The sequence below is a fragment of the Melanostigma gelatinosum genome (assembly GCF_949748355.1).
Source record: "Melanostigma gelatinosum genome assembly, chromosome: 10".
NCBI classification, from domain to species: domain Eukaryota; kingdom Metazoa; phylum Chordata; class Actinopteri; order Perciformes; family Zoarcidae; genus Melanostigma; species Melanostigma gelatinosum.
Genome location: NC_136643.1, coordinates 23,714,689 through 23,742,640, shown reverse-complemented (window position 1 = coordinate 23,742,640; position 27,952 = coordinate 23,714,689). Strand labels below are relative to the sequence as shown.

The following is a 27,952-nucleotide window of genomic DNA, read 5'->3' as shown; positions in this document are numbered from 1 at the left end:
CATTAATGAAAGAAGTTGAATCAACATCAAGGCACTGGACACGTTTGAGACAATGGCACATAGCTGGTAGGGAGACAAACAGAGGGGAGGAGGGGGGAGAAAGTGGTCAAGGCCTTGTGTTATTTTACATTTTAAGTGCTGGCAGTATTTGTACCATCATGTAATAGATAATAAATACCACAACGAAGTGAGGTCTTTGTGGAGAGTCTGGGCTGAGCTGCCCAGGTGGGAATTGGTCTCAGGTGTGGGTTGGGGGGGATGCATACATCTCAGCCTTCTGCACAAACCCTGTGTTCAATCAGTGGGTACATCCCTATTCCCTTATTCGATGGTTCCTCGCTCCTCTGTCCTTGAGCTAACTGTTAGCCTTTTACAACTATATTTCAATTTGAGATATAACTCGTTGGAATGATTAAGTAGCCGAAATGTTTTGAGGAAAAATGGAGATTTTTAAATATAAGACATTCTCATTGTAACTCAACTTATTTAAGAATGAATGTACAGACACAATAGCAACAGAATGCTGCTCGTAGAAATGTCTCGCATCTTTTCCTGAATCTCTCTTCGTGCAAATGAGAGAAATGATGCAACTGAGGGAATCGAGATGTACCCAGTGTGTCGTATTCTAATTATTGTGATGAATATTTAAAACTACTAAACATCTTATTCACATTCCAGCAATAGTTCATCAAAACCTAAAAGCAACATCCAAATTTGTGCTTCAGTTGTTTTAAAATAAGCAAGCTCTATGTACCTGTTCATCATTATTTCTGTGTGGAAGTCAAATATTTGGTACAACAACAAGCCTAAGATCATAAAAAAAGGTTAGAATAACACTTAGCTGTCTTAATGGCCGATTACATTTTGTACAAAGTTAAAAATGGCTTCTTCTTTTTTTAAGACAAGTCTCAGAGGCGAGTTGCTTTGCCGTGCAGAGACTAAAGTACCGAGGTCCGTTTGGATTTAATCACCCGTGAGTAGGAAGAACAAACCGTGGTGCGAGTTAACACACGCATGCAGACCCGTACCAGAACTGGTCCAGATCGGATTCTTCTTCGTGGAGCAACTCACTCAGCTGCAGTAGTCAGTCCGGGGCAGTGCGGCTGCTCCGCTCATTGTTTTTGGAAATGCGGGCACAAAGAAACGGCGCTGTAGGGCTTCCAGCCTGGTGTCACACTGGAGGGCGATTCTGTACAAGATACAGATGCTGCAAAACATCGGAGCTGTGTCACAACCGAGTCTCTACCCGTCTCCCTCAAGAGTGCACTTTACAGTCTCAAACACTGCATCGGTCCTGGAGGGGAGGAAAGGTAACATGTTCAGGTGCACAGCTCGAGGTAGGCGGGTAGGGAGTCGGTTCGGTGGGGTCAGAAGGTTTCCGAGTCCTCCGAGTCGTTCTCGGTGGTTCCCTCGCTCGAGGGTCCGGAGGGGTTCCTTGGGCTGCGTGGCCCCCGAGGGCCGGTGCCCGGGACTTTACTCCCCTGGTGGGGCAGCTGCCTCAGCAGGGAGCCTGGGGAGGGAGCCCCGGAGCTGCAAGGGGAGCAGAAAGGCATCATGGTAGCCAGAATGAGAGCCAGACAGTCAGCCACCTCTCTGCTAGGAGCGCAAGCCAGAGCAGGCGTCAGACCTGAGAGAGAGACAGAGAGAAAAAAAGAGAGGAAGGGGAGGAAGAGGGGGGGGGGGGGCAGAAAGAAAATGGAGAAAGGAGGAGAGCAGAGCGAGACGTAGACGGGGAGGAAGCAAGGAAGGCGAAGCAGAAACGGGAGCAGAAGACAAAGGAGGGACGGAGCAGCATTCCATTAGTGTTCAGCCAGCTGACAAAGTACACAGAAATGAAGGAAAGTACACATACAAGAGGGAGGGTACACAGACGAGAGGGAGGGTACACAGTCAAGAGGGAGGGTACACAGTCGAGAGGGAGGGTACACAGACGAGAGGGAAGGTACACAGACGAGAGGGAGGGTACACAGTCAAGAGGGAGGGTACACAGTCGAGAGGGAAGGTACACAGTCGAGAGGGAGGGTACACAGACGAGAGGGAAGGTACACAGACGAGAGGGAGGGTACACAGTCAAGAGGGAGGGTACACAGACGAGAGGGAAGGTACACAGACGAGAGGGAGGGTACACAGTCAAGAGGGAGGGTACACAGACGAGAGGGAAGGTACACAGACGAGAGGGAGGGTACACAGACGAGAGGGAAGGTACACAGACGAGAGGGAGGGTACACAGTCAAGAGGGAGGGTACACAGACGAGAGGGAAGGTACACAGACAAGGAGGAGGGTACACAGTCAAGAGGGAGGGTACACAGACGAGAGGGAAGGTACACAGACGAGAGGGAGGGTACACAGTCAAGAGGGAGGGTACACAGTCGAGAGGGAAGGTACACAGTCGAGAGGGAGGGTACACAGACGAGAGGGAAGGTACACAGACGAGAGGGAGGGTACACAGTCAAGAGGGAGGGTACACAGACGAGAGGGAAGGTACACAGACGAGAGGGAGGGTACACAGTCAAGAGGGAGGGTACACAGACGAGAGGGAAGGTACACAGACGAGAGGGAGGGTACACAGACGAGAGGGAAGGTACACAGACGAGAGGGAGGGTACACAGACGAGAGGGAAGGTACACAGACGAGAGGGAAGGTACACAGACGAGAGGGAGGGTACACAGTCAAGAGGGAGGGTACACAGACGAGAGGGAGGGTACACAGACGAGAGGGAAGGTACACAGTCGAGAGGGAGGGTACACAGACGAGAGGGAAGGTACACAGACGAGAGGGAGGGTACACAGTCAAGAGGGAGGGTACACAGACGAGAGGGAAGGTACACAGACGAGAGGGAGGGTACACAGACGAGAGGGAAGGGTACACAGTCAAGAGGGAGGGTACACAGTCGAGAGGGAAGGTACACAGTCGAGAGGGAGGGTACACAGACGAGAGGGAAGGTACACAGACGAGAGGGAGGGTACACAGTCAAGAGGGAGGGTACACAGACGAGAGGGAAGGTACACAGACGAGAGGGAGGGTACACAGTCAAGAGGGAGGGTACACAGACGAGAGGGAAGGTACACAGACGAGAGGGAGGGTACACAGACGAGAGGGAAGGTACACAGACGAGAGGGAGGGTACACAGTCAAGAGGGAGGGTACACAGACGAGAGGGAAGGTACACAGACAAGGAGGAGGGTACACAGTCAAGAGGGAGGGTACACAGACGAGAGGGAAGGTACACAGACGAGAGGGAGGGTACACAGTCAAGAGGGAGGGTACACAGTCGAGAGGGAAGGTACACAGTCGAGAGGGAGGGTACACAGACGAGAGGGAAGGTACACAGACGAGAGGGAGGGTACACAGTCAAGAGGGAGGGTACACAGACGAGAGGGAAGGTACACAGACGAGAGGGAGGGTACACAGTCAAGAGGGAGGGTACACAGACGAGAGGGAAGGTACACAGACGAGAGGGAGGGTACACAGACGAGAGGGAAGGTACACAGACGAGAGGGAGGGTACACAGACGAGAGGGAAGGTACACAGACGAGAGGGAAGGTACACAGACGAGAGGGAGGGTACACAGTCAAGAGGGAGGGTACACAGACGAGAGGGAAGGTACACAGACAAGGAGGAGGGTACACAGTCAAGAGGGAGGGTACACAGACGAGAGGGAAGGTACACAGTCGAGAGGAAGGGTACACAGACACCACACGGGGACAACCAAAGCTGACGTGTATCACTAAACAACAAATGATACATCCAATAAATAGCAAAGCAGCATTGTATACAGTTTAAATCAGGGTTCCCACTGTCATCCAGGAAGTAAAACTCCAGAACGTCGTCATGCCTTTTACAAGTCAGATATTTTAAAGACTTCACACGTCCACTGAGAACACTTTAAACCCTTCAAGACACTGCTTGTACTATTTTACATGTTAAAGTTAGTGTCTCTCACCAAGTTAGTGTCACAAACTCCACGATCAGTGGGAACCCCCGTTTAAAGACAGATTCATTTGCAGCGCACATGGAAAAATCATATTAAAATCGTTCATTAGTCAAGTTCATGCTGGAACGCAGGAAAACATCCATGCTGACCAATGAGCACTGCATGCAGCTAGGGCCTATAAAGTGCCTGGGGGGGGGGGGGGGGGGGGGATCAGGTTCCAGACCAGATTCACGTCCTACCGTTCTCATCCACCGTCTGAACGTTGGCTCCTCTGGACAGCAGCTCCTGGACCGCCTTCTTCAGACCGCTACGAGCCGCCAGGTGGAGAGGACTAACAGAAGATTTGATCATTATCAACAGAAAATAGGAACATTTCTTTTGCGCCTCAAATCCCTCATTTTGTGCGGAGAGTTAACTGCATAAAGAGTGAAAAAGTGCTTCTTTTCGTCAGTGACAGAGGTTTCAGATACTCACGTTTGCAGCGCTGCATTTGTGGCATGTATAAGCGCCGTGTCAGACAGCTTCTCCAGGATCAACATCACACAGTCTTCCTTTCCCTAAAGCGAGGGCGTCAGATTAAACCGAGACGAAACATTCATTCGTACTTTCTAATATTTTAATTTATGTGAGTGGAATGACGTGTGTTATGTTACTAAATTGTCTTGTTCTGATGTTGAACTGCTTCACTAACTCACATTAGCTGTGTGATCGGTGATGATGCATGAGTGCAGGGGGGTTTGGAGACATGGGAGACACTCTTATCAAGAGAAACAATAACTAAGATAGAGGGTGGAGCCCCTTGTGGCCACTTACGTTACTGCAAGCTAGATGCAGGGAGGTGTTGCCGTCTTTGTCCGTCAGACTGAGGTTGGAGCTGGTCAACAGCACCTCTGAGACACAATCAGAGACAAACATTAAAAAAAGAAATCAACAACATAGGACACCGCAGTGTTGACGGCACGAGCAAAGGAAAACATCTCTGTACCGAGAGCTCCGGCTCTGCCCTTCTCAGCCGCCATCATCAGTGCATTGCGACCCGATTGGTCCGCAGAGTCCACAGGTGCATCGTGGGACAGCAGCAGCTGGACGCAGTCAACGTGACCCGAGAACGCTGCGGCGTGAAGAGGAGTCCTGCAAGAGACAAGGAGAGGAGAGGAAGATCAGTTACTGAAGTAAAAGTACTTATACCACGCTGTGAAAATCCTGCAACACGGACTTATTATTATCAGCAAAATATACTTTAAGAATGAAGAATAAAAGTACTCATAGTGCAGTAAAATGTTCCCTTTCGGGGTTTTACGATTATATCTGATGCTTCTGGATTCATTCTACTGCTGCATTAATGTGTACGTTACATGTTAACTCCTGTTTAAGTACAGTACTTGAGTAAATGCACTTAGTTGCATTGCACCACTGCACACACGGCTGACCTGTCCTTCGCGTCTCTGCAGCCAGCGATGTCCGACCCCATGGCCTCCAGCAGCAGCGACGCACAAGGCTCGTGATCGTTCACCCTGTGAGGTTCAACACAAACGGGATCAGCGGCTGATGGTCAGGATGTGAGAAGTTAAGGAACGTTCAATGTGCTTTAGCTGCTGCTGCAGATTCTTTATCGTTTGAACTTTCTGAGCTGGAATCATAACTCTTATTTAACCAGAGTGTGACGTACACAGCACAGTGCAGAGGAGTGAACGGGTTCCCATCAATACAGCGACAACCCTTCTGCTCCAGCAGAACCTCCACACACCCCTCATGACCTGCACACACACACACACACACACACACACACACACAGTTGGAAAAGACATGTAGAAATACTCCGGAGTACAAGTCCTGTATTCAGAATCTTACAAAAGTACAAGCATCAGAATATAAAGTACACATTATGCAGAATCACCTATTTTAGAATATCATATCTTATATTAATGGATTATAATTATTGATGCATGAATGTGTTCATCACTTAAATGTTGAAGCAGGTAAAGGTAGTGCTCATCTTAACTGCTTTATAGATAGAAGGGTAGCGTCATAATATATCATGATTTATAAGTAAAAAGTAAAAAAATACGATATTTCACACAAACTGTAAAATGTAGTAGAGTAGAGGCATAAAGTAATATAATGTTGAAATACTCAAGTAAAGTACATATACATCAGAACTGCACTGAAATGGAGTACTTGTACATAGTTAGCAAATTTAAAAAAAAAAAAAGCAGAAATCCGAACAAATCGTTCAACAACGAATCGTTGATACATCATTCAGATAAAGAATAATAAAGAAGTCTGAACTGTGAACTGACCGTAGTAGCAGGCCCAGTGCAGCGGCGTGTACCCGCTGTGGTCTCTCAGCGGGGGGAGGGACGGCGGCTCCGAGCAGGCGATGCTCAGCAGCTCGCACAGCCACGAGGCGTGACCTCGGGCGGCGGCCAGGTGGATGGCGGTTCGGCCTCGAGAGTCACCGAGCAAAATCGAGGCCTCCTGCTCCAACAGACACTGGATGCACTCCTCCTGACCACACAGCAGCTGGGCGAGGAGACAAAGGGGCTTCAAGTCAGAATCGAGCTGAAGAAGCATGCTGCTGGTTTCTATTACAACAAACATTTAAAATATTCCCAGATGTGCACATGTGCATTGAAAGACATCAATTGATTCTAATCAAACATACAGTCTATAATAGCTCAGGTGGAACACTCATGTCTGCACAAAGGAAAGGAAGGAGGAGAGAGTGCTCACCCCGAGGTGCAGTGCCGTGAGGCCGTGGTTACTCGCCAGGTTCACGTTGGCTTCTCGCTCCAGCAGCAGCGACACGGCGTCCACATGACCGCCTGCCACCGCCAGCATCAGAGGAGTCCTGCAGAGGAGGACGACACATTCAAAATAATATAAAAAAAAAAAACTGGAACAGATGAGGAAAAACTTGAATGGGCCGGGAAACAACTACTCACTGTCCCCGAGAGTCGGCAGCGTCCACCAGGTCTGCACCGTCCGATTCATCCAGCAGGAGGCGCACACACGTCGTATGACCGTTCATCACTGCAGGAAGCCGGAGAGAGAGTGACAGCGACGACAAACAGAGAGACAGAAATGTTTATTAATAGTCAGTTAGATGACCAATCGGATCAGATGGTGTCACCGCTGCAGAAAGTAGGAAATAATCCGAGTGTGAGTCGTGTGTTTAATAGAAACAAATACAACACATAACCTGCTCTTGTCCACATACTTTTGGAAGATGTTCGCGCGGCAGAGAATAAACAGGAAGGAAAGGTGAGACTGAGACCGAACCCACCTGCCAGGTGGACTGGGTTGCGTCCGTACTGGGTGTCGGTGGAGCGCGGCGACGCCCCCTGGCCGAGGAGGGTGTGAACGCACTCGGCGTGGCCCCGGAGGGCGGCCAGGGCCAGAGGGGTCCTCCCCGCCTCGTCCCCCTGGTCCACCTCCCGCTCTCCCTGCAGCAGCACCTCCAGGGCCTGAGCGTGGCCGTGGTACGCCTGCAGAGACACGGACGCTTTAAACGTGTCGCGTTGGGAAACCCCCAAAACGCTTGGCACCAAAACTCAGGTATTGTATCAGTACTATTAAGACTCTGCGTGTGTGTGTGTGTGTGTGTGTGTGTGTGTGTGTGTGTGTGTGTGTGTGTGTGTGTGTGTGTGTGTGTGTGTGTGTGTGTGTGTGTGTGTGTGTGTGTGTGTGTCTCACAGCGAGGTGCAGCGGGCTCCGAGCGTTCGGAGATTCAGGGTCGTCTTGGTGACTGTCGTCTCTGTCCAGCAGCTGCCGGTCACAACGACACACAACGTAAACCCACTGACGGTCCACTCATGCATAATATATACTTTATACCTTGAATAAAACTCAATTAATGGGATCATACTTTATGCATGAGACAAGAGCAACCAGAAAACTGGAATGTCGTTTCCGAGCGTGCAGAGAAAATATGATCAGCCAAGAGGTGGAGAAAACGCCTCGAGTCAACTTACAACCATTTCCTGTGTGTGTGTGTGTGTGTGTGTGTGTGTGTGTGTGTGTGTGTACTGACCAGCTCCAGACAGTGCCTGTGTCCGTACGCTGCGGCATAGTGGACGGGACTGTAGCCCTGTTTGTCCTTCAGAGAGGCCGTGGCGCCGCTCTGAAGCAGGAACTCCAAACATCTGGAACACAGAACATCTGTAGTTGTCTTTCAAGACACCAACACAGCAAACATGCAACTGAACAGGAACACACGGCTTCATATTTCTATTTCCTACAGCTGCGAGTAAAGCCTCCATTTTAAAAAAATGATCATAAAATGATTATGAATTATCATAAAAGGAGAGATGTTTGTTTCTCTTTGGAATATTTAAATATTATAGACAAATAGAAAGAATAATAAAAAAGTTTTTATTACGTATACAACTTTTTTTATCACTTTTTGTGCGTATTTTTACTAAAAGTTGCTGAACTTTATGTCAAAATGTATTTCTTGGTGTGGACTTACAGCGCTGCTTCTTTCTCCCTCTCCGCCTGGACGCCTTCACTCTCCGGCTCCAGAGCCACACGACGCCTGTAGAGGGGGAGACAACAGGAGGGAGGGAGGGAGGAGAGACGGGTGAGATAAAAGAGGATAAAGCCGTTAACGCCCTCAAACAACAGCCTCTTCTAACGTGCTGGTAACCTACTACTGCCAACAAGTAAGTGGACAACTAAACTGTGGTGCAGCCAATCCATGACCACCACCTCAGTGTCACCATGGCAACAGGAGCCTCAGGTTTCTATATGTAGTAACAGCAGACAGACACCCAGAGAAGTGGTGTGAAGAGGTTTCAGATTTTCCACCTCCTCTCCACATCTATAACGCTAAAAAAAGAAACGGTGAAGAGCAGCCGGCCTCACCTCCGGTCCAGGTCCGAGGCAGCGGCGTAGTGCAGGGCGGAGCGCCCCCACTGGTCCGTGGCGTTGACGGCGGTGCCACAAGCAACCAGAGTCTCCAGACACGGATAGTGACGGCTGGCGGCCGCGTAGTGCAGGGGGGTTCTGGGAAATAACAGGAGGAGAGGAAACAAAGATATGTATTCAGAGGCACCAATATAAGGATGCACTTTATACCCAGTCTAACAGCTGGAGTCAGGACATACAGACTTTACTCCCCATGTGGTGGTTGAAAGGATTTCCATAAGAAGTTGGAACCTGGATGCAGAGATTTGCTCCCATTTTCCCCATTTCTTTTTATCCACATTTAATAAGCCTTGTCGGAGGGCGCTTGAGACCCAAGATTTCAATTGGCAGTGAGTGTAATTGTTGTGCATTTGATGATAACTTAATCAGAACTAATGCTAAATGAAAGAGGACACACTCATTAAGCTATCTGAAGCTTGAGAGTACAGGGCCAGACACTCAGACCGTATCTAAAATGTATGTTTTTTAACTCATCGTCTAGATTTGCTTTCTACATGAACATTTACAACCTACAAAACACCAAAGACTAATCAAAGACCCTAAAAACTAAAAACTCTAAATGGTCCCGCAACATGTTTAACATATTAGTAGCAACTGCTGACTTCAGCTATTTGTGTGTGTGTGTGTATGTATGTATGTATGTATGTATGTATGTATGTATGTATGTATGTATGTATGTATGTATGTATATATATATATATATATATATATATATATATATATATATATATATATATATATATATATACATACATACATACATATACACACACACACACACACAGCGAGAGGAAGTATCGAGCGGAAACAGAAAAAGGAACTAAATATCACAAATTATAACAGTAGTAATTATGCAGCATTAACTGGAAGTGAAGAGCGAAAACAAAACTGAGGACAGAGTGTCCTTGAGCAAATACTAATTATATTGTTCTAAAAACTTTATATAACAACAGATACATGTTGGTAACTCCCCGTCTATTAGATAAGATACGAACAGGAAATGAATCCTACAAACCAACAGGTGTGTCGAGTCGACTCTTTCATAAAATGAAGCACTGAATAGCTGACTCAAACAATTAAGAAGACACACACACACACACACACACACCCTTAACCTCCACCGACCGACACCCATTCACACACACAAAAAAGGACAACACCCAAAACTACGCTTATTTTACAGATAAGGACGCAACAAACAATTCTAACTTCTATGATGACATATTTTACATGATTACAAATGTATTTAATTCATTATCTGCTGATATGCCAGCCTCCGCTTCTCATACCTGCGTTCACATATATTACAGTCGACTATAATCTTTGTACAGAATGTTTGCACACTGCCATACTGAGATATTGTTGTTAAAACCGCGTTGTGCTCTCTTACCTGCCGCACTTATCCCTCCTGTTGTGGTCTCCACCGCTGCTCAGGAGCAGCTTGACACACTCCACATTACTGCAGAGAGAGAGAGCAATTACTACAGGAAGACCGGTCACACCATACAAACATATGGAGATCAACATAGACTTCTTTGTTACTATGACTTGAAACGTTTTCCCCGTCTACATCCATCATCTATATTTATATGTAACAGTCTTTAAGCTTTAAAACAACTAAATGTGATCCTTGATAACCCAAAGGAAGGAATAAACGTCGTACTTAGATTCCTCAACTGACTTCATTAAGAAGAAGTCAGTTGAGGAAGTTTGGATGAGTTCAGGTTGAGGCCAAAACTAAGGTGAAAGGAAACTTCCGGCTTGCCGTAGTTGTGCATGCTCAGTTTTTCTGTGCAACTTCAGGGGAGCTTACTCAAATGAAGTGGTTCATATCAGTCATTTCCAAAGACTGCTTCCATTGCCTTTTACTTAACATTAACATCTGCAGTACACCTTTACACCACCTGATCATTCGTGTTGTTCTGATAACTGTAGCCTACTTACAACATTGAATCTAATGTGAAGAGGCCAGCGTACATTCGTACTGATGAGAGGAACAAAACAAGAGCCTTTCCATCTACGTGCATTTATTAAGTCTCATTTAGAAAGTATTTAACATGTTTATATGTTTTTAATAACGCATGCATGAAACAAAGCTGTGATTTATCAAACGCGTATCTCTTAGAAATGTCTGGTTTACCTTTTACATGTTAAAGGTGATGTGGAAATGTGAGTAAAGATGATCAGAAACTCATTTATGCACAAATTTGCTCTTTTTTCATCTGGTTGAGATGATCGGAATGAACTGTGTGCGTTGTCTGATCATCTCACTGCTTGTGCACGCTGCCGAGTTCACAGATGTTGATAATAAACCCGAATGATCCTTTAAGGCGTTCTTAAGCCTTTCGTGTGTGACAGACTGCGTGGCTCACCCTCCGGCGGCAGCGGCGTGCAGGCAGGTCCTCCCCATGCTGTCAGGAGTGTCTATCTGGAAGCCTGCAGACAGGACCGAGTCGTTACACATTATGCTAAACCTCCGGCCTGAAGAGGGCAGCGCGGGGAGACGGGCAGACACCACACAGCAGCAGACAGACACCACAGAGAGGGAGAGGGAGACAGGAAGAGGAGGAGGTGGAGAGAGAGACAGGTGTCAGTGCGACAGGCGGGTGGGAAGGTGGGGTCAGGTGAGAGCGCATGATGCTGGCCATGCGTACGGGAAAACACGGAAATATCTGTAAGCTATGTTACACACACACACACACACACACACACACACACACACACACACACACACACACACACACACACACACACACACACACACACACACACACACACACACACACACACACACACACACACACACACACAGCGAGAGCGCTAAAGAGGATGTGTCTCATATAAGAAGAAGGAAGGAATCAGAGAGCGAAAGCACAAAATGTTCAGTAGCACAACCCCTTTTTTTTCGAGGGAACCCTTCAACATTTTTAGGAATTCAGGAAGAAGAAATTTAATGTGCGACGGATTTCTCATCCCAACAGCAATGGCCTCAAAACGTCCTGGAACCTTCTTACTGACAACAATGTTGGAACTACAGCAGTGTTTATGTCTGTTACATTGTTTCAATGCGGTTTACGTGCTGAATCATGAGAACAACCAGACAACAGCCAGCAGAGCGTCCATACTTTGCAGACGGGCGCTTTGGCATGTCTGCACACAAAACATCCACTCAAACCCTCGACTTTCAGACTACAGCCCCACACCGCATGCTACGCTGATGTCTTTAAAGAATAAATACATCCAAGCATCCAGCATGCTACAGTTTCTGTCTCTTTGGATAAACGTATCAGCCACATGAATGTATTGAAACATTACAAAGAACAACACGATGACGCTGTGTCGTCGTCTTGTTGCCTCATCTTCACGGTGCTTCAGATGTAAAAAGGGACTTTCGGTTCCTGATTTAGCGGCAACAAGTGAGTGCAACAAATACAAAAGCTCAGCGCCGCTCCTGCTCACAACAGTCCTGAGCCGACGGCAGCAACACTGCTGCTGCACGTGGCTCAAGCACATGTAAACGACTCCTTTGTTGTTTCAATGCAGCGACTCAGCAGAGCCACACCAGGAGTCTCGTCCTCTGCTCCACGCCGCCGGACACGAGTGGCGAGCAGGATTGTCGTCTTTCTGCCTCTACTTCACATTCGTTTCGTGTTAATCTCATTCCCCTCAGTCAGAAACCGACAAATTATACGGGATGAGTGGAAAGACTAATTATTTCATTGCCAAAAAAACCGACGAGGAAACTTTTCAGATGCAAACAAGATATCAACGACTAAGCGGACTCAACAGAATACTCTCTTCACATCAGTGAGTAAGTGGACTCAGAGAGGCCGTGTCTTCTTTCTGCAGCATTGTGACTTGAATTTGGCCCGAGCTGAATATATGCGCTTCAGGAGGAATTCACCACTGGGAGCAAGAAAAACAACCAGGCCTCCCATGAAAAAACCTACACTCCAAGATAGAAGATGTCATTTAGCAGATATGCAAATGATGATTCAAGAGCTCTCAGAAATAACTGCTATCTTTAACTCATACCGTTTAAAAGGTTATTGTTTTAGAATCGAGTCAAAAGTTTACACTCTTTGAATTTGGAGCTTCATGAAGATTATTTGTAGCGTATTCTGCTGAAACACACAAGAACTGAACACCAATCAAAGTTGAGGCAGTCCAGGCCGGAATACTGGTTTTAGTAACGATGCAAGCTGAAGTTGCAGATTTGATGAACAAACTAAATCCACTTTCTACTAGTTCACCTGAGGACAGCAGCTTCCTGCAGCAGTCAGAGTGAGCGTTCAAGGCAGCCAGGTGGAGAGGGAACATGTCGTAGACTCCTCGCCTTTGGAGGGAGATGGAAACAATAGTCTCTTTTACCAGATACCTCGTCGTTGAAATCATAACAAACGCAAACGTCTCAACGGGAGAACAAAACAAACCTCGTGCAGTCCGCTCCGCTCGTGATGAGCGTGTTGATGAGGAGTTCATGGCCGTAGCGGGCAGCGATGTGGAGAGGGGTGTTGCCGTCCTTGTCCACGCTGTCGATCTCCCCGCCTGAAGTAAAATGTTAATTTATTCATCTTATCTACGGGGAGAACGTGCGGCTTTAAGAGACGAGCATGAGGAGGTCTCACCATTCTGGATGAGCGTCTGGGAGCGAGTGAAGCGTCCGTGAACCGCCGTCATGTGAAGAGGACTCTTCCCGTCACGACTCTGAAGAAGGCGGAGGAGAAATAAAACAACAGATCTCAGATTAGAATGTGAAACATTGATTTGTGTTTGAGAAACACAAGCAACAATACTGAAGCCCCTGTGGGTGATATTCATAATCTCAATTATGGTCCTACTTCTTACACATCAGCAATTTAACAAGCTGTTGTCATGTCCACGTGCTAACCCTTAGCATGTAATTGATTAGCCGGCGTACCTGTACGTTGACATCCGCCCCGTTGTTGACCAGGAACTCCAGACAGAGCGCACCGTGTGTGGAGGCGGCGGCAAAGTGCAGCGGGGTGAAGCCCTTGTTGTTGGCCTGGCTGACGTTGGCGCCGTAATCGATGAGCTCGCTGACGACGGCGTCCTGACCGTTAAAACAGGCCACGTGGAGGGCCGTGTTCCCAAATGCATTGCTCTCATCGATCTGTTGTCAGGGCAACAAAAAAAAAAACAAGAGCCGTTATTATGCCCGAGGAAAGGTGCGTGTGTGCGTCAGTGTTCTGCGTAAAGTGTGTACATGTGCGTTTGTGGATGTAATAAGTGCTCGTTTAAAATGGAGAATGAGTTGTAACTTGAGTGAAGACATTGGGAGTCAGGACATTTAGGGAATGCAAGTCAATGTAGGTCCTCACAAGTATAGAAAGACAACCGTGTGTGTGTGTGTGTGTGTGTGTGTGTGTGTGTGTGTGTGTCCTGACCTCCACCGTCAGGTTCAGCAGGTGTTTGACCACAGCGATCTTCCCGCTGGAGGCCGCCGTGTGGAGGGGAGTGTATCCCCGTTTGTCCTTACAGCTGACCTCAGCTCCCTGACTCACCAGCAGACACGCCACATCCAAATGGCCTGCAGGGGGCGCAGCAGAGCACAGAGGCAGCAAAAGAGAGGAATCAGCTGGTATAGAAGGTGTTTATGGACTAGAAGAAACACTAAAGCGATAAACACTTGCTTTTTGTAACAGAGAGACTTATATGTATACTTTCGCAACTGATTACGAACTGCAACTTTTTTTAATACATATTAATAAATTCACCGTTAACTCTATGCAGCGTCAAAACAGTTTGTTTTATTGTTTTACTCGTTTTCCAGAGCCCATGGTGGCGTCTTTGAGTCGCTTGTTATGTTTGACAAAAAGCCCAAAACACCAAATAATTGAATTGACAATAAAATAAAAACGGATAAGCTGCAAAAATATTACAAATCTGAGAAATCTGACATTTGTTGACAATCAACTGATCCATTAATTGACTCAAAATATTAAATTGGTCACCTTTCTTTCGGCAAAAAAAAAAAAATCGTAATCGTCTTAAATTTGTACCACAAATATATATATATTATTTTTATTAGGGCCCGAGCACCGACGAATACAAAATATAAAGCTTTGTCACACCAGTTCACACACTTTAATAACTTTAAAGAGCGTTATGTTGCGTCTTGTTTCCAGCTCTAATGAATAGCGCCTTTGACTGTTAGGTGACTCAGAATGAGCAGAGAACGATCTACTTCCAGAAAATAAAGGCACGGTGTGGGACACGTCATTAATAAAATCATTAATAAAGTCTCTTACCCATGAAAGCTGCCCAGTGCAGCGCGCGGCCATCTTTCTTATCGAAGGCGTTGATGTTGGCCCCTTTAGCCAGGAGGAGGTTTACCATCTGACAGAGGGAGGGGGGATTAGTGGGGAAGATAAGACAAATGGATTTTTCATGTTTGTGTGTGTGTGGGTGATGGTCTTTATATAACAGCAATGTAAATGCATCTCATCACTTGGCTCAGTTGTTGCATAAACACTCTGGAGAGACATAGAAGAAGCCGTTCATTCAGTTCGGCTTCCGAAATCTGCCGCCTCTCATTGTTAATTTTAGACTTCAGCATATTTGTGAATGTAAGAAAAGGAGCGTTTCAAAAATGAACAACCCACTTAATAACCCCGATGACACCGCTGCAGCCGCCCACCCGTTTCCTTTAACCAAACTATCCCACCGAAATAGCACAAAGGCCGGTTACATCACAGCCCGCTCGTGTTGGTGAAGTGCACCAACACGCTGGAGAAGGGAAGCGGCTTCAGCGCTGCAGAGGATTTACTTCATTTTACAGTCAGCCAGCTAGCGTCTGCAGTACCTCGCTGTGGCCGTTGAGGGCGGCGTGGTGCAGCGCGGTGCGTCCGCCGCGGTCCGACACGTTGACGCTACTCAGCAGCGGGACGATGACCTCGGCGCAGCGCAGCGCGTTGTTGGCCGCGGCGACGTGCAGCGGCGTCTGCCAGTTCTTGTCCCGCGCGTTCACGTCGGCCGAGTGGCGGATCAACACTCGCACCGACTCCTGACGAAGAAAGAGTGGGAAGAAAGTGTGATGATCATTTGTTCACACCTCCGACCAACACGGACAGTTGATGGATTTAAAGTCACAGCTACACAGGAGGTAGAACATCTTTAAATTCTGCAATGTTTCAGAGTGAAAACTGACAGAAATCTTGAGACAACTGGAACAACTGGAAGAAAACTAAGTGAAAATGTAAATATATATTATGAAAGACATTAAAACATCAGCGACATTAGGACAGCTGCAAATAAATCCATCACCGAGAGTGTATCAATTTGAAAAATGTGAATTAATTTCCTGTCATTGTTCTTTAATCTGCAGACGAAACTAACTTAATCAGCCGGCTCAACAAAAACAGAACATTTTGCTCTTTATGAACTATTATAAATGAATTGCCGGGTTGTTGTGATTGAGTTATGAGTAAAGATAAGGACAAAAAGAGATTAATGGGGAACCTAATCAACCGTGTTTAGTGAGGCAGAGCCAACGAATACAAGACAAAGTGTTTGTGTGTCCCACTAATTCTGAGGTAACAGGAAACCTGCTATTACACTGTCAAACACACAGACTTATTACTGCTCCTATGTTTTACTACATTAAATGTCACTTTAAGGTATTTTAAATGATACTGCAATATAACAAGTATTCAACGTTATGAAGAAAGCAACAGGCTGTAAATTACTTCGGTAACTCGTGTCATATATTAACCAAAGTGTAAAATATCCAACAACGGATTGAACATTGTTTCCTCCAGAGCATACACTGCAACTTTGCTAAAACATGTAAATGAATTAATGAAGAAAGTAATGACGTCAGACAGTCTTAAACTACTTTATGTGTCCTACAAAGCAAACAAACTCGTAAAAGGCCCTGGACGTGTAGGAAACCTCCTTCACACCTCTGAAAGTCCTCCTCCAGCCATTCCAGCCATGCTGAATTACTTGTTTGGGCGCTGGGAGCGATGGAGGCTGATTAACTGCTCCGGCCAACATTCCTGCCGCCTGCTAAGGCAAAGGCATCCCGACGTGGGCTGAGAATAGTGTGCGAGCTCTTGCTGGAGAGGCAGAGGAATGATGAGCGTGCATGACGGCCTGTTTTCAGGCAAATACCACGAGGTGCAGCTCGGCTCCTCGACACCTGTGGCACAGCGAGGATCGCTCTCTTGTTGTTGTTTTGGGAAGAGGAAAGGATTTGGACTCAGTAGGGGTGTGTGTGTGTGTGTGTGTGTGTGGTCACCTCGCTCCGAGAAGCCACGGCGCGATGGAGGGGGGTGAGCCACATGTTATCTTTGGCGTTGACCCGAGCCCCTGCAGAAGCACACGGGGGGGGGGGGGCAGAAAGAGAAGTTTAACAACCAAACACTCATCGCTACGTGCGTGTTAGCAGTCGGTGGGAAACACACCGTCCTGGAAGTTTCCTCTACGAACATTTAAGAGCTTTTTAATGTCAAATAGAGTGAGAGAAAAAGAAAAGAATGCAATAACATGACTGAAGGAGTCGTGAAACAGGAACTGCTGACACATTAGAAAGCCTGTATGACTGGTGTAGCGCTCCAAGGGTTGAAACACTTTGTACTTTATGAGACTTATGATGATAAATTTAAGATCAATTTCCCTTTATTGTCAATAAATCCCATGAAGAAAACAAAAGCAGCAACAGCTGCTATCTGTGTATCAAAGCCCGATATATCGTATTCCTTTGTGCCGCTAAGCGCCATTGTTGTCCCATAAAATATGTAAATACAATAAATACATTAACACATCAATGAGACACAGTTGGCGCTGGAGGTAAGAAGTAACACCAAAGTATGGCTGACATTTTGTGCTACCTTGTCCTTCACGAGTGTCTTCATCATTTCAAGTGTCGATGGTAAAAATAAACGTTACAATGAACCGCGGCTCTGTAGTGAATTTTGCCACAAACACTCAGTATTACATCAAGTGTGTATTAATCCGAACCACATTAAATGTCAGTACTTTATGTTCCGGAGCGGTTTTTAAATGTTCACTTCCTCTGTAGGAGCCAATGGCCTTGAGGTTAAGTGCTACAGGCGGAATGGGGAAGTCAGAGAGTGTTTTGATGCTTTGGTGGAAGACGTCTCTCTCATGTCCCGCCTTTATTCCTCTGTGGTTCAATCCCTGCCATTCCTAAAATATCATTCTGTCTTTCAGAGGTACTATTGTGCAACAAACCACCACCTCCATTACTCCCAGTGCGTCCCGGGAGATTCTACTGAGTGTCTAACCACCATCCTGTCCTATCTTCATGTGCACCTACGTCACTCTCTCTCTGTTGTTAACGTAAATATACGTCTTTATACACTTGTAACTGGTATTGTTGACGTTATTCTAATTCATCAAGGTCTAGAATTTAGGCAGATTTGCATGCATTCTTCTTTTGGACACAAGACGAGCTGACAGAGAGGTGGAAGCTCAGCGAGAGGAGGAAGTAGAGGCGGTATCTTACCGGAGAGGATGAGGAGCTCTGTGATCTCGGCGTCGCCCAGGAAGGCGGCTGCATGCAGCGGGGTGCGCTTCTCTGCATCCTGAAGGGAGGAAGAGGGTCAGTGGGTGCGTGTAAAATTGGGGTTTCAAGGTTCAAGGATAATTTATTGTCGTCCTGCAACGACGGGGTTGCACGGCGAAATGCAGTTGTAGCCTTGTTCATCGATGCGTCACAAGGCAAACATGACTAAACAGAAACAGTCGTGCATTCTGTGGTTTAAGAGTGGGGCTGTGCACGTCACCAAAGCAACACTTTTAGATTCCCCAATAAGAGCTGGAGCTCCCCTGCCCCTCAGACAAAGATTAAAAGGGCAGCAGCTCCATGAAGTGGAGCACAAGCATCAGAACGTTTTTCGAGCATGTTGGGCAGCCTACAGAGCACTTTATTACTTGATCTTGTACGTCGGGCCACAAACAAATACAAGTCCACCGAACAGAGAAAGCTGTGATATCAGTTCACAGATGATGAGCTGAGGGTCAGTCACAGAGACATCAGTGTGAACGCATCCATTGTCTCTCTCAGTCAGCTCAAGACCTGACGTGGGAGTCCTGCACCCAGCTCCAGACGCAGGCGGCCGAATACTAGCGGAGAGCCCCATCCTGTGCTGCCCGGGTACAGACATGTGCTAAAACGGAGCGTTTCAGACAGAAAGTGAATACATTTACATTCAAGCAGACAGTATGAGAAGAATAATGTGTTTTATCAACATTAAAGCATGTAAAACCAGTAATTCCAGCAGAAACCCAAAATACAAGAATGAACCTGAATGGGTCTGCTTTAAATATGATATTGGGGGAACTCTTGTCAAACAGACTTCTTTCAGGTGGGTTTTTAAAGTCGGCTCTTATTATATCCAACACCTCTGATGCGTGTTCGCGTCCTCACCAGAGCATTGATGTCTTCGGACTTGTATATGAGCATTCGGATCTCCTCAGGGTCTCCGCTGAAGATCGCCTGGATGAGAGGAGGCTGAGGGGAGAGAAGAGAGAACAATCAACAACGTGACCAGACGCCGCAAACATGTCAGACGTGCATAAATACACGTGATCGACTTCAACACTCGGGGAATCCATCAGAGTGAGGCGACGTGACGAAACGGCGTGTTCGGGAGAATGTTTCCTGGACGTTACACAAGAGGAGGCCGGGCACGATCCTTCCCACGGTATATATATCTGTGTGTGTGTGTGTGTGTGTGTGTGTGTGTGTGTGTGTGTGTGTGTGTGGAGGAGCAGCTGCTTGACTTTAAGCTGCAGTGTTTACAAAAGCTGGAGCTACTTCAAGACTGCAGCCTACTACAAACTGGATACGAAGATGTTCTTTAATTTCTTTACAGTTCCTCGCTGCTTATAATAAGATGGGACCAAGATGTGTGCAGAGAGTCTGTCGTTGTAGAAGACACTTTGTAGATGCAAATCATACAAATAAAATGTCTGCGCAGACAAAAGGCTATAATGAAGGGCACTGCGTGGAGGTCATGTCTTTGAAGCCCTTATTTTCTTTACCAGATCACAGATAGGTGGTAAATAGAGGCCCTGAACACACACACACACACACACACACACACACACACACACACACACACACACACACACACACACACACACACACACACACACACAGCAGCTATCAGTGTCAATCAGCGGTATACTGTCGGTTTTACAGGAACAGAAGAAAGCGTGGGTAAAATAATAACTTTCAGTGCAACATGAGGGAAGGCAACATGTCAGCAGCGATGGAATGCAAGTGCATTTACTGAAGTACTGCACTTAGCCTTCGCACAAATGTGAGGTATTTGTACTTGACGAACTTTTCTTTTCATGCCACTTCCTACTTCTACTCCACGACATCTCAGAGGGAAATACTGTCAAATAAAACTAAAATAAATGACGACTTCACTGTTCATGTAATGGGAGATCATTTTATTGATGCATTTTTCAAACTGTATCATTGTGTTTCGGTTTATATTATTAGAATATTGGGTATTTATACGGGGTTTGTTTTATAAAATGTTGAAAACTTTAAGATTTTTTTTGCAAAATCTTCTGATATAGAAGTAAAAAATAAATTAAAAACTAAAATAGAATAATATAAAAATACATGGGCAATTAAATACATAATAATAAGGCAAAAGTGACAGTGTTGTGATATGATCGACAGTCAGTACGTTTATAATCATATAATAAATGTATAATATGATTAATGATATGAATGAGTTACAATCCTTAGTGGTTGTCTGTATTAATATGGAACTCTGTATGCAATGCAATGCAATAAAACTGTATGAGACATTAACATAACATAGTAAAAGTTGTGCAGTATAGTACGGGACATAAAAAGGTGAAATGTAGTGTAATACAACAGAATATAAATCACTGTAAAGGGTGTAATTAGCTGCATGTGTTTGAGACCAACGTGAAGGCTGCAGGTTCGATGTGTCACTGATGAGTCAGATCTAAAAGATAAGCCTCACTTCACTTCCTGTGTGCCTCCTGCCTCACTTCCTGTTGCACAGCCTCTCCTTCTCAGAAACAAGAGAGAGGAACCACAGAGGAGCGTTTCACTTCTGCTTTCAAAAAAAAAAAAAAAAGTATGAACGACGTGACACCACTTCCTCGTCAGCTTTATTTTGTCACTCCTCCCTTTGCGTTGGATCACTCAGGTAAGCATGAGGGCAGACAGGAGATGTTTGGAAATGTAGTGAAGGAGTCGATCACTTTCATTGTTATCTTTTAAATGGACAAACATCACATTTGCAATTCATGGCTCAATTCATACGGGATCACAAAAGTATTATTCTTTCGCCATTGACTGCTGTATATATTTTTCCCAAATAGGGTTCCATAGCGGTCCACCGAAGGGGCGGGACTTCTCCGCTGTATCTGACTCTGAGACGTAGTAAAATATAAAGTAGCATAAAATGAAAGTACCTCAAACTAAATGTACTTCGTTTTCATTCCACCGCTGAGTAACTGTATGTATTCCATTTTAGATATACTTCAGTGTTCCTTTAGTGGTACTTTTATTGTTTATTTTCTATTCCAATTGAAATATTTGACCATCCGTTTATACCTTTTCTGTGCAACTACTACATTTCATTGTGCAATCCTGTTTCGTATCACGACAATAAAGAAATCGGACAAGTTAAAAGCCGTGAAGTAGTGATGGAGGTCGAATCGGTGTTTACTTGAGCAGAGTGATACGAGGCTGGAGGAAGGACACGTTCAGCGCAGAGAGAGCAGTGAAAGAGGCCCCAGCTAGAGAGCAGGCAAGTGGGGGCTGGGCCTTTAAATAAGCAGCCAATGCTTGGCAGCATATGGCCTCTTTAGCTATGCCTTTCTTTTTCGAAGCGCTCCACATGCACTCACAAACACACACTCGCGTCCGTACGCACTAAAACTCAGCTGGCAGCGGCCCCTTGTCACAGTGCTGAGTCTGTGATCACCAGGGCGACTCGGGGAGGCTGGTGCTGGCACAGGGAGGGAAGGAGATTTAGGGAACAGCGAGCATGAATGAGAGCATTTCCTCCAACACATACCAGCACCTAGACACCGACCAGCAGCGGGGGTTTCCCAAGGCCGACAAATATTTAAGAAGAATAAGAATCTGCTACATCAGCCAGTATTTGTTTTGGCGTTAACAGTTGGCAACGATCAACCGAAGACATAACAGAAATATGTGTGGGGGGCTGGTGTATTTAAGAGTTGAGCACTGAGCGTAATAATTCATAATACAACAGTGATTTCATAATGAAAGCTTGATTACTAGTCTTTAGGACAAAATCACAGAAAAAAAGTTATGAAGTACATTTGTACCAACATTACTTCCACAGCTAAAGGTTAGCATTTCATGAGCTAACTTCATTGAAGGGGTCTGGTAATGATGGACTGTTTGAAAATGACTGTTAAACACGTATGGGGCTGAATCGTATCATTCATTTTATAAAAATAACAAAAACAACACCCTCCCCGGCTTAACATTTTATTTCGGTTAAAAAAGTGGAATATTTTCCTCTGAAATGTAGTATTTAGTATAAAGGAGCACAAATACAAATACTCCTGTTAAAGCAACTACGAGGAACTTTAATTTTGTGTTGGTTTTGGCGGTCCCTGTGGACAAAAGCGGTAGTGCGTCCTAGCACCAGGGTCCCTTCAGGAAACCTCTCATTCTACTGCAGCAGGGTCTGGTTCTGGTACTGCCTTACCTCTCGATTCAAAACTGTGTATTTTAAACACAATTGTGTCAGCGACATGGTTATGAATAAATGTAAATATACATCAATTTAATATGACCGATTTTATGCAACCCGAGCTGATTACGACAATACAATATTTATGGTTGTTCGGCTATTGTTCTTTTGTATTTGGCAATTAAAGCTCGATATGATTGGTCGTGCGTGTGAATGTCTGGGAGTAGTGATCATTATTTTGGGGGTCTCTGGGTGACAACTGTGAGATCCTGTTCTTTAAGGAACTGAATCAGGACCTAGAAGACCAGAGAGATTTCCTATCGTCCATTCTCTTTCTTTTTTTATCCGACACAAACTTCCTCTGTCAGATCACCTCTGTTTTCATTACAAACACACACAGGCTCACCTGCAACACATAAATTATTCCCCTCAGCCTCCCTCTCAAACTGAATGGGTCACCTGTCGACACAGGAGACAATAAAGAAAAACCAAAGCCAGAACCAGGATGAAGGAGAAAAAAAACACAGGAAATCTGACACATCCACCACAGAGACACACTCGCGTGCAGAAAGTCAACAACTTCCTGTGCTTCCTGTGTGTTCTGTTTGGTGGAAAAATGATGTTTCTAAAAGTAGCATCAATACTACAGTGTGGAAATACTCGGTCCTGCATTCAAACTATTACAAAAACACAAACGTGTTAGCATCAAAATACACTTAAAGTACCAAAGTATCATTATAAGCAGAACCATTTGAGAGTATATATTCTATATGACTGTATTATAAGTACTGATGCATTCATGTGTTTGTCACTTTAATGCTGCAGCTGGAACTCATTTTTATTACTTTATATGCTACTAGGCAGCTTAATCTATTATATTATATTTACGACTGTATTTAATATTTTATTGAACATATTTTCTCTGTTGTTCATGCATTCATTTTCTTTCTTGTATATATATTGTACTTTGTGTGTCACGCACAGTACTAGAGGGAGCAACAAAGCATTTCACTGTACAACGTTATATTGAGAGAAAACTTGATTACATCATCATTTATTAGTTTTGTGCTGATAATCTAAATCTGCAACTATAGCTGTCAGAAAAATGTGTTGGAGTAAAAAGTACAATATTTGCCCCCAAAATGTTGTGGAGTAGAAGTTTAAAGTAGTAAAGTACTCAAGTAAAGTACAGTACGGCAGTAAATGTACTTAACAAACACACGTCAGCAGTTTGTGTTTATATATAAAGACTGAAGACATCAGAGCTGCACAAAGCCCATGTAGAGCTTTACATCTGTACCTCCCAGTAACAGTAACCAGTAAATACTCTTTAAAAAACAGCAGATTTTCATGTGACCATCTCTTCATCAGTACATGATGAAAAAATAATCATAAGCCACTGAGCTGTCTGCTGAGCTCATCGAGTTATCATCATCATCATCATCGCCATGTTGTCTGAAAACAGGAAGTCCCAAAGTTCTGAGTTACACAATGAAAAGACTGTTCTTCCCTTGAAGTCAACGACAGATCTGATACGACTGGAGCGACGATCTACCAGCACCTTTCATTTTACTCCTTTCTCTTCAGATGCTCAAGTACTGCACTTCAGTGCAATTATGAGGTACTTATACTTGACTACTTCCATTCCACCTAACTTTATACTTGTACTTCACTCCACCTCAGAGGCAAATATAGTACGTTTTACTGCACTACATTTGTCTGACAGCTTGAGTTGCTTTCCAGATTCCTGTCCAGTGAAAACCACGTATCTGCAGATGAGTTCGTGTTGAATATTCGTGATGAACTGAAGGATGAAGTGTTTCCTTTAAGTTCCTCCGACTTCTTAATATTAATAGTCTTTAAAAAGCCTCTTGGATCAGCTGGAAAAAGCCTCGTCGCAAAGCTGAAAACAGGTTGTTCTTTGTAGAGATACGAGGTTCTCACAGGACAGAGACGCTGCAAACATGATGTTCTTATAGAATATGATGCATTGATGTAGATTAAACTAGACAACAGGACATAAAGGAGTTAAAGAGCAACATACACATTAATGCAACAGTAATATTAACCCAGAAACCTCAGATATGATAGTAAAACACAGACAGGGAACACTTTACTGCACTATGAATACTTTACTTTTAGTACTTTAAGTACATTCTGCTGATACATACTTTGTAAGGTTTTAAATGCAGGACATTTACTTGTAGTGGAGTATTTTCACAGTGCGATACAAGTACTTTTACTTTAAAAAACGCATGAGTACTTCCTCCATTACTGTACATCAACAAAACTAAAAGTCATGGAATGACACAGCAAATTAAAGCTGCAACAATTGGTCAATTTCTCACTATTTTCTGATATTTTGTGAACTCAGCAATTCATTGATTCGAGCGAAAAATATAAATACGTATGAATTATTGCAGAATGGGAACAATCGTTAGTTGCGGCCCTGCACTAAATCTGATCTCAGATATGTGGTCTTGACAGTGTTGACCCTGGCTCAACAATCCTGGCGATGAGATGCATTTAGCAACGGTTCTGGAGCTTTCAACCGTGTCCCACCACCAGACAACAGAGATGTTTAAATCGAACAAAGGTTGTGCACACTTTGAAGACTTCCTGTTCATGTTAGTGTGACATATGTGATTCAAAACCAGCTGAGGAGCATCATGTGACCAAATCAAAAGCTCCAGAGCAGCTACTAAATAGACCTTGAGGCCAGATTGTTTCTCCAAAATGTCTCCTTGGATTCAAATCTTATCAGAACTAGTTTTCTTGTTGTGCATTTAGAGGTCTGGTGCACATTTTTGGCAGCACACGAATGTGCTTTTAGCTGCAGATGAATCTTCTTTATGGAGCATGTTTGCAGTTTGCAGCGCTGATGCTTTGCGGAAGGAGACAGAGCAGGAAGTGTGAGTGAAGTGGGCTGTCCTACTTTTAATGGAACACTCTACCGACAAAAGCCATAAAAAAAACAAATCTGGGTATTAAACGTTTGTGCAGCTTTATGAATTTATTCTGTGTTCAGTCTGCAGGAATAAAAAAGACGTTTATTTTCTCTCAGCTGACCCCAAAGTGGCGACACAAAGACATTAAAAACACATAAATATATATAATTCTTATCGCAAACAGCTGTGGGGTGAAGCGTCAAACGGTGATGCCTGTTTAAGATGCTAAGCTAACAGCTAGCAGGTCTACCTGGTCGGCCAGTTTGAGGACAGCCATCTCTGGGTCAGCTCCGGCTGGTTCATCCACTCCCTCCGACCCCGCGGCACCATGCGCGGTGCAGCTCGTAGCGGCTTCTTCTCGTAGCGGGTGATGTGGTAGACGAAGGCCGGCTCCCCTCACGCTATCTGCGGAGAACGCTGCCGAGCCGAGGCGACCGCTCGGAGGAGGAGGAGGAGGTGGAGGGGTGAAGCAGGAACGGTTTGACCCAAAACAATCCACATGTATGGCCGCCGCTGCTGCTGCTGGTGGTGCACGGGGCTCCCAGGCGTCTCTCCGAGGCCATACACCATCCACAGAAGGCTCCCCTCCTCAACCCGGTTCTGCAGAAGCCACACAAGCCTCCCGGAGACGCAGCCAGGCTGAACTCTGCTTGTAGCGGAGGATCTCTCTCTCGCGCGCGCACACACACACAGGAAGTTGGAGCTCGTCTCTCCTCCTCTCAGATGCAGAAGTGGAGGAGCAGCTTCCTCAGCATCAACAACAACCGGCACCTCCTCGCTGCTGCCTTCCAGTGGACACGGAGGGAACGACGCATTGTAAGCTGCAGCTGTCAAAAGTAATACAAACGTCAGCACACATCACTGCATGCAAACTATATCTGTTTTAAAGGGGAACATATATGTGTGCATGTTTTAGATATGTTTGCATGTTTTAGCCCCTGAAGGTGAGACACCACGGGTTTCATGCATGATTAGACATCGTATGCACTTAGGTGTACACACCTAGACATTTACATCTAATAACAAATTGATCAAGTATTATTAATTTCCTGAACAAATTCAGCTAAATGACACCAAATTATTTTGAAATCTTTAATTTTCTTTCACCATCAGAAAACCCACAACCTTCCTCTTCTTATGAAACGATTGTAAACTGGCAATGATCAGATTTTCAAGTCAGAAATTGATGGAAGCTAATGGCTGCTGAATGAATGTGCTATTAAACATGTAAAACACAAGTCATTTAAAGTGCACTTTATTTAATGTGATCACAATAATGGCCCTTTAAGAGTGAAGTAAATGAAAGCTTTTTATTAAAGTGTGTTGCTCTCCGTCTTCATCATCATCATCATCACCATCCTACACGCTCAGTTTATTATCCTACTACATCACTGTTCATGTCACTTCATGTACACAATGTTTCACTGCAGAAACATTTCTAATCACAGTCATCTCCCCCTCCGGGGGCGGGTTACCTCCCAGTGTTGACTCAACACACACACACACACACACACACACACACACACACACAACCATGCATTTTTTATGGTCTTCATGAAGATGCATTCCAAAGGTTATAAGGGAAGGAAACGGAAGAGGCTCCTTATTGTGTCTGGAAGATAAAAACATCAAAACTTTCCAGTTCAGGGTGTTTACCAGTTTGTCCAATACTTGTCCACAAATACCTGCACAACTAATGGCACTCCCTTTGTGTTTAGTGCTGATTAACAGTTAGCATGCTGAACATGGTTTGAACATGGTTTAAACATCAGCATATTAGCGCTGTAATTGTGAGCAACGTTAGCGTTTAGCACTGCCTGCACAGAGACACAATCATCACACGATAAATACAAGCATTCAACAAAGTAGCCCCAAAGCAAAACCACACGCAGCAGCAGGAACACATGACCGGGTCAGATGAACTGATGCTCAACTAACTGTGAGCCATAAATAAGTCCCAAATGTACACACACACACAACACATATTTGCCTCTTGTTTTCTAGGGATATCCCTCTGCTGCATCTCACTCACACACACACACACACACCTCAGATTAGCTGACCCAGATTCTGGGGGGGAATCTGGGTCAGAGCACATGAAGCTGGCAGTGCAGCAGTGGTGAGCGAATGGAAGGGCGGGAGGGAGAGTGGGGGAGGTTTTTTTCCATTGTGAGTCTATAAGCGTTCATGCATGCTGTTTTTTTTTTTTTTTTTAAGTCCAAGTGAGTTCCCAATTCATTCCTCAGCTATGTGATGGAGGGGTCAACACTGGATGTGGTGCAATGATGGTAATTAGTTGTGCATGTGCAGTGATGAATAAAATGTACGTTAATACTGAATGAGTATACTTTAATCTTAAATATTAATGCGGCCCCTGCCTGGCCTGCTCCAGAGAGCAGAGTTTATAGAAGGAGACTGTGGCA

General features: G+C 45.1%; 1 protein-coding gene across 3 annotated transcripts; it reads right to left on the bottom strand.

Moving 5' to 3' along the window:
* Positions 1 to 49: 49 nt before the first annotated feature.
* ankrd44 (ankyrin repeat domain 44) lies at positions 50 to 26,162 on the bottom strand. 3 transcript variants are annotated; one of them, XM_079277450.1, is made up of 28 exons: positions 25,780 to 26,162; positions 19,281 to 19,364; positions 18,357 to 18,435; positions 17,127 to 17,197; positions 15,690 to 15,890; positions 15,136 to 15,223; positions 14,272 to 14,414; positions 13,785 to 13,997; positions 13,492 to 13,570; positions 13,297 to 13,411; positions 13,117 to 13,199; positions 11,236 to 11,299; positions 10,254 to 10,322; positions 8,801 to 8,941; positions 8,406 to 8,471; positions 7,968 to 8,079; positions 7,631 to 7,702; positions 7,221 to 7,422; positions 6,880 to 6,967; positions 6,668 to 6,785; positions 6,235 to 6,457; positions 5,604 to 5,691; positions 5,365 to 5,448; positions 4,920 to 5,065; positions 4,748 to 4,824; positions 4,409 to 4,491; positions 4,174 to 4,265; positions 50 to 1,627 (listed from the first exon to the last, which is right to left on the bottom strand). In XM_079277450.1, exons 1-28 carry the CDS (start codon positions 25,804 to 25,806, stop codon positions 1,368 to 1,370), a joined length of 3,168 nt encoding a protein of 1,055 aa, XP_079133576.1. In that variant the 5' UTR covers positions 25,807 to 26,162; the 3' UTR covers positions 50 to 1,367. The 3 variants fall into 3 exon arrangements, 2 of the variants coding, with proteins under 2 accessions (XP_079133576.1, XP_079133577.1); XM_079277451.1 differs by having other exon boundaries at positions 1,361 to 1,530; XR_013772310.1 differs by lacking the exons at positions 50 to 1,627; positions 4,174 to 4,265; positions 4,409 to 4,491; ... (10 more) ...; positions 8,406 to 8,471; positions 13,117 to 13,199 and having other exon boundaries at positions 8,929 to 8,941.
* Between the last annotated feature and the right edge of the window lie 1,790 nt (positions 26,163 to 27,952).